Here is an 8,805-nt window from a genome sequence, read left to right as displayed (position 1 = left end):
CAGCAGTCATTCTCAAGGGACGCCCAGCTGTTCTCAAAAACTACAGCAGATGGCGCAATAATCACCACTATGCGCGCGCGCGCGTGTGTATGTACGTACGTACATATATATATATATATATATATATATATATATATATATATATATATATATATATATATATATATATATATATATATATAATCTTTTATAATAAATCACAACAAAATGTATTAGTTAAAACCATTTATTCTTTACAGATTCAAATAAATAAGAAGGAGTTGCTCATCTCATCATTTGCCTCATATGTTGTAGCCTCACACAGACATGTGTCATGTAGGAGGAGCAGATTTAGGAGGTCAACGTGGTGGGGTTCATTTTTATAATATTATAAAGTGCATTCAATATGTTAGCTTTCCCCCAAGCCTTAACAATTTATAAGACTGCAAATTCAAATACAGACTGAATGTTCCAATGTGTTTATGTGTGTGAAGGAGAGAGAGATAGAGATAGAGCAGCTGTCACACCAGGACATAGGCCAACGCCAGGACATAGGCCTACGTATGGCCTGTTACACAACACATTTGAACATTTTCATTGCACGTTGCCACAAATAAGACATATTAATGATAATTTAGTCATTAAAATAGAAACACTGAAAGTGAAGAATCGTGGACAAAGGGAGTTAGGCCTGTTCAGTTTGTGTGTCTCCTGGAGCTGGTCGTCATGGCGGCATCAAAGGAGACTTGAACGTGCAGGAGCCAGCACAGTGACGTGGAGTCAACATCTTACACGAGAAATGATGCAAGGCGTCGTGAGCTTCTAAGGCAAAGAATGCTCATTAAAATGAACATATGAATACAAACAGCAGCCATTAATAATGAACACATGAACACAAACAGCAACGCACGAATATAAACAGCGGCCATTAATAATAAATAATATTTATTCTATATTGTATATATATATATATATATATATATATATATATATATATATATATATATATATATATATATATATATATAAGCTCTGAACCTGTTTGAAAGGTGTGTGCGAATATAGTAGTGACTTAACACACACGTAGACCAGTGTAGGCGTGTTGTGTCTCACCTCTGACGATGTGCAGCTGTTGAACCATCTCCTCTCGATACGACAGCTCCCTCTTCATCTGATCCTGGAAGTTTTCTGCACAACACCACACTGCATCAGTCAGGCACAAGCAACTCAAATGATTCCACAGTGCTTTATACTGTGAAGAAGTATCTGACTTAGAGTGGGGCAAAAAAGTATTTAGTCAGCCACCAATTGTGCAACTTCTCCCACTTAAAAAGATGAGAGAGGCCTGTAATTTTCATCATAGGTACACTTCAACTACTACAAAAAATCCAGGAAAATTGCATTCTCTGATTTTTAAAGAATTTATTTGCAAATTATGGTGGAAAATAAGTATTTGGTCAATAACAAAAGTTCATCTCAGTACTTTGTTATAGGGTATATATTTGTTGGCAGTGACAGATGTCAAACATTTTCTGCAAGTCTCCACAGGATATTCACACACTGTTGCTGGTAGTTTGGCCCATTCCTCCATGCAGATCTCCTCTAGAGCTGTGATGTTTTGGGGCTGTCGCTGGGCAACACGGACTTTCAACTCCCTCCAAAGATTTTCTTATGAGGTGGGAGATATAGAGACTGGCTAGGCCACTCCAGGACGTTGAAATGCTTCTTATGAAGCCACTCCTTCGTAGCACAGGTGGTGTGTTTGGGATCATTGTCATGCTGAAAGACCCAGCCATGTTTCATCTTCAATGCCCTTGCTGATGGAAGAATGTATTCTCTCAAAATCTCACGATACATGGCCCCATTCATTCTTTCCTTTACACAGATCAGTCATCCTGGTCCTTTTGCAGAAAAACAGCCCTAAAACATGTTGTTTCCACCCCCATGCTTCACAGTAGGTATGGTGTTCATTGGGTGCAACTCAGCATTCTTTCTCCTCCAAACACGACAAGTTGAGTTTTTACTAAAAAGTTCTATTTTGGTTTCATCCGACCATATGACATTCTCCCAGTCCTCTCATGGGTCATCCAAATGCTCTCTAGCAAACTTCAGACAGGCCTGGATATGTACTGGTTTAAGCAGGGGGACACGTCTGGCACTGCAGGCTTTGAGTCCCTGACAGCATAATGTGTTACTGATGGTAGCCTTTGTTACTTTTGGTTATGGGATTGGTGCTCACCATTCTTGTGATCATTTTGACCCCACAGGGTAAATCAGTGGTCTTGTATGTCTCCCATTTTATAATAATTGCTCAGTTGATTTCTTCACACTAAGCTTCTTACCTATTGCAGATTCAGTCTTCCCAGCCTGTTGCAGGTCTACAATTTTGTTTCTGGTGTCCTTTGACAGCTCTTTGGTCTTGCCCATAGTGGAGTTTGGAGTCTGACTGTTTGAGGTTGTGGACAGGTGTCTTTTATACTGATAATGTGTTAAAACAGGTGCCATTAATACAGGGAACGAGTGGAGGACAGAGCTTAAAGAAGTTACAGGTCTGTGAGAGCCAGAAATCTTGCTTGTTTGTAGGTGACTAAAAACATATTTTATTGAGGAATTTACCAATTAATTCATTAAAAATCCTACAATGTGATTTCCTGGATTCTTTCCCCCGTGATGAGAATTATATATATGTGTGTGTGTGTGTGTGTGTATGTATGTATGTATGTATATATATATATATATATATATATATATATATATATATATATATATATATATATATATATATATATATATATATATATATATATATATATATATATATACACACACACACACACATACATACACACATACATACACACATATCTGACTTATGAAACATTTCCAGGTTTGACAAAGCCTCTCAGAGGTCTACACTCTGTCCATTATTCATCCATACAAATACATATATGTGGTGTTAAATAACTAACTAAATAAATAACTCTTCCTTCGGGGGAGTGATGGCTGCCAGTCTGCTCCACTGGCCCTTCCCTGGGGGCTGTCCTGGTGTATAAGGACACAATAACATCACTTGGTTCAAGCGGGAATTGATCCTCCGACCTTCAGCTTGGGGGATGAGTGCTCTACTGTCGCCCCAACCTAAATACTGTTAATAATCATGAGCCAAAAGGTGGCGCTGTTCACTAACTCGACTTTAACATCCTGTATAGAGCAAAAACACTGCTTAAAACCATTTATCTACGCAATACTACTACTACTGATAATAATAATAATAATAATAATAATAATAATAATAATAATAATAATAATAATAATAATAATAATAATAATAATAATTATTATTATTATTATTATTATTATTATTATTATTATTATTATTATTATTATTATAGGCTGTTTTATTATCAGTTGCAGGTTTGTACCTTTCAGATTCTGAAACTCCCGTTCCAGCTTCTTCCTCAGTTCCACCTGCTCTAGCAGTTGCTTCTGTAGCTCCTCTGGAAAAAGAACAAGCTCGTCCCGTTTTTGTTTGATAAAATAACGAAGCGCATTGAAGCTGATTGTAAAAAGTACAGAGCATCTTACCTTTTGCCAGACTCTGTAAGTCTCTTTGTGCGGGCCCTGCTCTGTCCGGGTCTTCTCCTGAAACACATGTGTGTCATAAATATGTGTGTCTCATTTTAAAGTGTTACGTCGTCGCGTTACGTCCTCGAGCATCGGCCTCGTGCGGCTCACCTTCGTCCCGCTCGCGCTGCGTCTCGTCTCCGCTGTGGTCATGGAAACATTTGGAGTCTATCTCCTCCACCGTGGAGGACGGCTCCTCTTTGCGCACGCCTTCATCTAACAGCACAACAACAGGAGGATATTTACGCCAATATAATAATAATAATAATAATAATAATAATAATAATAATAATAATAATAATAATAATAATAACAAAAAAATTACAGCACATTTCCTTAGAAGAGCTCTGTCTATGAAATAAACTCTCAACACCTCCACGGACTCGGATACTGACTACTACTACTACTACTACTACTACTACTACTACTATTACTAATAATAATAATAATAATAATAATAATAATAATAATAATAATAATAATAATAATAATAATAATAATAATAATAATGCCAGAGCTCTGACCGTGCGCACTGCAGAGCAGCGCGGGGCTGTATTCTTTCGCCTGATACTGTCCGCTCCTCTGCTGCGTCTCCGCGCGCTCTGCGGGGTAAACCTGCGGGACAAAAACAGTTATTTGACCACGCACGCGCCTAAAGGCTGAATGATTTGGACAGTGGATGTGGTCACCTCCGTGAAGGATGCTGCGAGCGCGTGACTCTGCGGGGGTAAGTTCCTGTGGGCCTCTGTTCCCGGGGCCTCCGCTCCCGGGGCCTCGTGCGGAATGAGGTCGAGCTTGTGTTCGGGGGCGCGTGAGCCCGGGCGCGTGTTAGGACACCCCGATGGTACGAGCATGGGTTCCTCGTGCTCTGCTCCTTTGTGCGTCTCCACGTCCACATCAGCCTCACCTTCACTGTCCACGCACGGGGACGCGGATCTGAAGCTCGAGCTCTCGCTCAAAAAGTCGGGGGACATGTATCCCGGACGGCACGCGCCCCGGGGCCCGTAGAGTCTCGCGATGCAGTCTGTGTCTTTGATCACAGGCCGGAATGCTGACACGTAGCTGAGTTTCCGGGGCACGAGCGAGGTCACGGAGCCCTCAGTGGGTCTGGCCTCGTCTGCGGACTTTTCGTCCTCGTTGCGCAAAGATTGCGTGCTCGAGCACCTGTCATTTTCAATAAGCGCACTGTCCTTGGACGTGTTCGTGCTACGGTCACTGCAGTGCTCCACGTCGACGTCTACGTCCACGTGTCCGTGGGGGTGTCCGTGGGGCGGGGGGTAAGGCGGCAGGGGCCAGAACATAGGAAACGGCGGATAAGTGTCCTTGGATGCCCCGTGCCACAGGACCCCGGGGAGGCCGGGCCGCTCCAGGCCCTCGTCCTTCTTGGGGCACAGGCCAAACGTGGGAAAACCATAAGGCGACGGGAAGAGCGGGGGGGGGATCTTCTGTAACACCCCGAAACCTTTGCTGGGCACGGGGATGACGGGATAGCTCCGTGCGCTCGTGCCTCCTCTGTTTTCTTCGCAGCTTAAGATCTTAGCGGGAGTCTCCGGCGATCCCCGGGGCGCGGGCTTTAACGGGGCCTCGGAGCAGCTGGACGGTAAGGTTCTTTTCCTGCTGCCTCCATTAAACATGGCCTTGACGTCCTCCCAAGCGTGTGCTACGTCCGTGGGAGAGTTCTTGTCGGTCAGCTTTAGATGTCTGCGCCATGAGTTGAAGTTGGCCGCGTCGGGCTGCGTATACTTGGCGTCGGGCGTGCGGTGAGAGTGGAAGATGAACTTGTTTGGGGAGAAGTACATGTTACAGTAGCAGCACTTGATGCACTTGGCTCTGGAGCTGTTGTACCGCGCGGGGATAAAACTGCCCCTGCTGCCCCAAGCGCACTCGTGGGACACGTCAAACGCAAAGTTTTCTGGGAGTTTCGGAGGAGAGTGCGCCCCCAGGAAGGACTTGCACAGGCGCTCGGCCTCGCGCTTCGTGATCATGCCGCAGCGCCGGGATGAGATGGGCATGGCCCCGGCTCTGCGCAGGATCTCAAGCTGGACCGGCGTGCACTGCACGCACGTGATTCCCAGGGCCACGCGCCGGTTATGTATTTCGTTATAACTGTAGTTTTTAAGCAGCGTGTTGGAGATTTGTGCCAGGCATAATCGCTCCTGTCCGTCTATGACCAAAGACACTATGGGTATTCCATACAGCACCGTCTCGCCCACCTGGTTCGGTTTAAGGCCACCGCCGGGGAACGCCGCATCCTTAGAGCCAGACTCAGCACTGTCCCTTCCCAGAGAATCCATCCTGAGTCCCGGAGCTGTGTGGCACAAGGCTGCTCATGTTAGGTTCATGTTAGGTTCATGTTATGGGATGTAGCTGTAGAATAGAAATGGTGCATTCAAATAAGCTCTAAAGTCCAAATGACAAAAACATATTACAATTATATATATATATATATATATATATATATATATATATATATATATATATATATATATATATATATATATATATATATATATATATATATATATATATATATATATATATATATGTCTGATTATGAAATAGTCATAATATTAAAAATAAATATATATATTTTTTTTTAATTTATTTATAGGCTTATGTCTGATTATGAAATAGTTATAATATTAAAAATAAATAGAATTGTTTCTGTCTGGTGAGTTAAATATAGACGCTGAGTCTTTTTCTGAAACCAGTCTCGTTCCCTGCATTTCTCTGTTGTGTCTGAAGTCCAGCTGCGGTATAAGCAGCAGTTTAAAGAATGCGCTGTTTACAGAATGCGTTGTTTAAAGAATTAGCTTTAAAGAATGCGCTGTTTAAAAAAATGCAGTGTTTAAGGAATTAGCTGTTTAAAGAATGCGTGTTTTGGACTTACCTTGAGCTCGCTCCTTTCTCTGAATGGCGCTCTCTCTGTGGGCGCACAGTACAGCGGTGTCCGCGGTGTAGATGTCCGCACAGCAGCGCCTCGCGCACAGACTTGTCCTCCACGCGCGCCTCTGTGCGTCTGTCCGCTGGTGCGGGCACCATGTGATGTGTTTGTGCAGCGGCAACAGGGTTAGACCCATATGGAACAGCCCACTCTCCCTGTCATCAAGTGACGCGGAAAACCTGAAGCGCGCTCCGCCTGTGCCAGCAGCTCCACCTGAGCTCTGAGGTCTCAGTCTGAAGTCTAAGGTCTGAGGTCTGAGTCTGAAGTCTAAGGTCTGAGGTCTGAGTCTGAAGTCTAAGGTCTGAGGTCTGAGTCCTGAGTCTGAAGTCTAAGGTCTGAGGTCTGAGTCTGAAGTCTAAGGTCTGAGGTCTGAGTCCTGAGTCTGAAGTCTAAGGTCTGAGGTCTGAGTCTGAAGTCTAAGGTCTGAGTCCTGAGTCTGAAGTCTAAGGTCTGAGGTCTGAGGTGTGAGGTCTCAAGTCTGAGATCTATTATGAGCAGTGTGTCAGTGCCGCGTGTTGCCTAATCAATTGTTAAGTTATTTTAAAGCTCAAATAAAAAAACGGGTTCTGGCCAAACGAAACACGCTTCATCTACAGAGACAATGTGACTTTAACTTTTCTACAGAGACAGTTGTTTGGGCAAAGTATGAAGGCGGCGGGTTTAAAACGTAAGTGTCTTGAATGGGCCAAACTGACTAAAATAATGGGAACTGTGCATGTGGATTTTTTTTTTTTTTTTTTTGGCCCTTTGGCTTTACATCATATTGTATCTTGTCTTTTTATTGGCATTGTCCCAATCAGTCAAACAAATAAACAAATAAATAAATACGTTCTCTTCCGCTTACTGACGAGCTGCGTGTCGTGGGATTCGGCAGTGTGCTTCAGCCGTGCGCGGGAACAGCGTGGAGCCTCACACTTTATTGTGCGCGTGGATGATCGTCTGTGATGAATGCGCCACGCGAGTTCATGTCACCTGCTGAGTTCCCATGGATTTCCACGCTGCGTCCACGCGCCCTGACCCCAGTGCGCGAGAGCCCAGTGCGCGAGAGCCCAGTGCGCGAGAGCCCAGTGTGCGAGAGCCCACATTCACTCAGATCCTTCAGACACAGGATTATTGAGATTTTTGCTGCAGATGGGCCGATTACATTCAAATAAACACATTTGTTTCCTGTTTTTAACTGCGTAAACGTCTGTCCCTGAGTCCATGTGCCCCGCACTGTCTCTGTGTCAAACATTGTTTCTGTGTCCCGTACTGTCCTTGTGTCCATCTGCCACGCACTGTGTTTGTGTTCCGCACTGTCTCTGTGTTCCGCACTGTTACTGTCCATCTGCATTGCATTGTCCCTGTGTCCCGCACTGTCTCTGTGTCCAACACCGTCCCTGTGTACAGCACTGTCTCCGTGTCCATCTGCCCCGCACTGTCCCGTGTCCATCTGCCCCGCACTGTCCCCGTGTCCATCTGCCCCGCACTGTCCCCGTGTCCATTTGCCCCGCACTTGTCCCCGTGTCCATTTGCCCCGCATTGTCCCTGTGTTCATCTGCCACGCTCATCTCCACGTTTATAAAAACACAAGGCACTAAACTAAAGTTCTTCCTTCGCCGTGAACCATCCTCCGGAGGCCGCGTGCACGCGCTCCTGAGCCCGTGCAGAGCCGTTCTCTGGACTCAATATCTTCGCGGTCCCGATCCCGTTCGGTGTGTGCGTTAATCACAGCCTCAAAGTCGAATAATCGCCTGAAAAGCGGCGGCTCGGGGTAAATCTGACCTGTTCCGTTGTTTTGAGGCCGTGATGTTTAATCCCAGATTCAGTTTGTGTTTTTTGTTCTTTAATAATCACACAGCGGCTCGTTCATGAGACTGAGCTTCAGTGTTACACATCCTCCTTCTATAGCACAAAAACACTGATTTAATCGTGAAACAACCGAGAGGTAAAAAAAAAAAAAAAAAAAAAGAGGCAAAAAAGAACAGAACATATTTAAAAAGGGAAAACTGTCTAAATGAAATATGAGTCAAAATAAATACAATAAAATTGGGATTCTTTCGATTCTTGGATATTTTTTGTAGTGTTTTTTTTTCTTAATTTATTGCTCCGTTTTCCTTTTTAAATAATGTTTGTTTTAAATGTTAATAATGCTGTTTTTTTTTTTTATGTTGGCCTTCATCATGCTGCTGTTTTATCTCAGTCACTGATTTCAAATCTGCACCTGCTTCATTTTCAGGCAGCTGTGAGCACAGCTTTGAAAAACGATTTTACAAACA

The 8,805-nt window shown here is 43.9% G+C and overlaps 1 protein-coding gene across 1 annotated transcript; it reads right to left on the bottom strand.

Annotated features, from left to right (window-relative positions):
* Positions 1 to 703: 703 nt before the first annotated feature.
* Positions 704 to 5,897, bottom strand: skor1b (SKI family transcriptional corepressor 1b). The gene is made up of 7 exons (XM_033968390.1): positions 4,293 to 5,897; positions 4,128 to 4,218; positions 3,715 to 3,819; positions 3,565 to 3,621; positions 3,402 to 3,476; positions 1,093 to 1,167; positions 704 to 801 (listed from the first exon to the last, which is right to left on the bottom strand). The coding sequence occupies exons 1-7, from the start codon at positions 5,895 to 5,897 to the stop codon at positions 704 to 706; spliced, it is 2,106 nt and encodes a 701-aa protein (XP_033824281.1).
* Between the last annotated feature and the right edge of the window lie 2,908 nt (positions 5,898 to 8,805).

This window comes from Periophthalmus magnuspinnatus, chromosome 6 (genome assembly GCF_009829125.3).
Source record: "Periophthalmus magnuspinnatus isolate fPerMag1 chromosome 6, fPerMag1.2.pri, whole genome shotgun sequence".
Taxonomy (NCBI): Eukaryota; Metazoa; Chordata; class Actinopteri; order Gobiiformes; family Gobiidae; genus Periophthalmus; species Periophthalmus magnuspinnatus.
The sequence above is the reverse complement of the archived record's forward strand: the minus strand, read 5'-3'. Positions and strand labels throughout refer to the sequence as shown.

What these genes read in the sequence shown, in the direction of transcription:
- skor1b (XM_033968390.1), bottom strand. Translation starts at nt 5,897, where the DNA reads ATGGATTCTCTGGGAAGGGACAGTGCTGAGTCTGGCTCTAAGGATGCG. An exon ending in GCTGCTCTGCAGTGCGCACG is followed by an intron (nt 3,820 to 4,127) that starts GTCAGAGCTCTG and finishes TTGTGCTGTTAG; the next exon opens with ATGAAGGCGTGCGCAAAGAG. An exon ending in CTTACAGAGTCTGGCAAAAG is followed by an intron (nt 3,477 to 3,564) that starts GTAAGATGCTCT and finishes TTCTTTTTCCAG; the next exon opens with AGGAGCTACAGAAGCAACTG.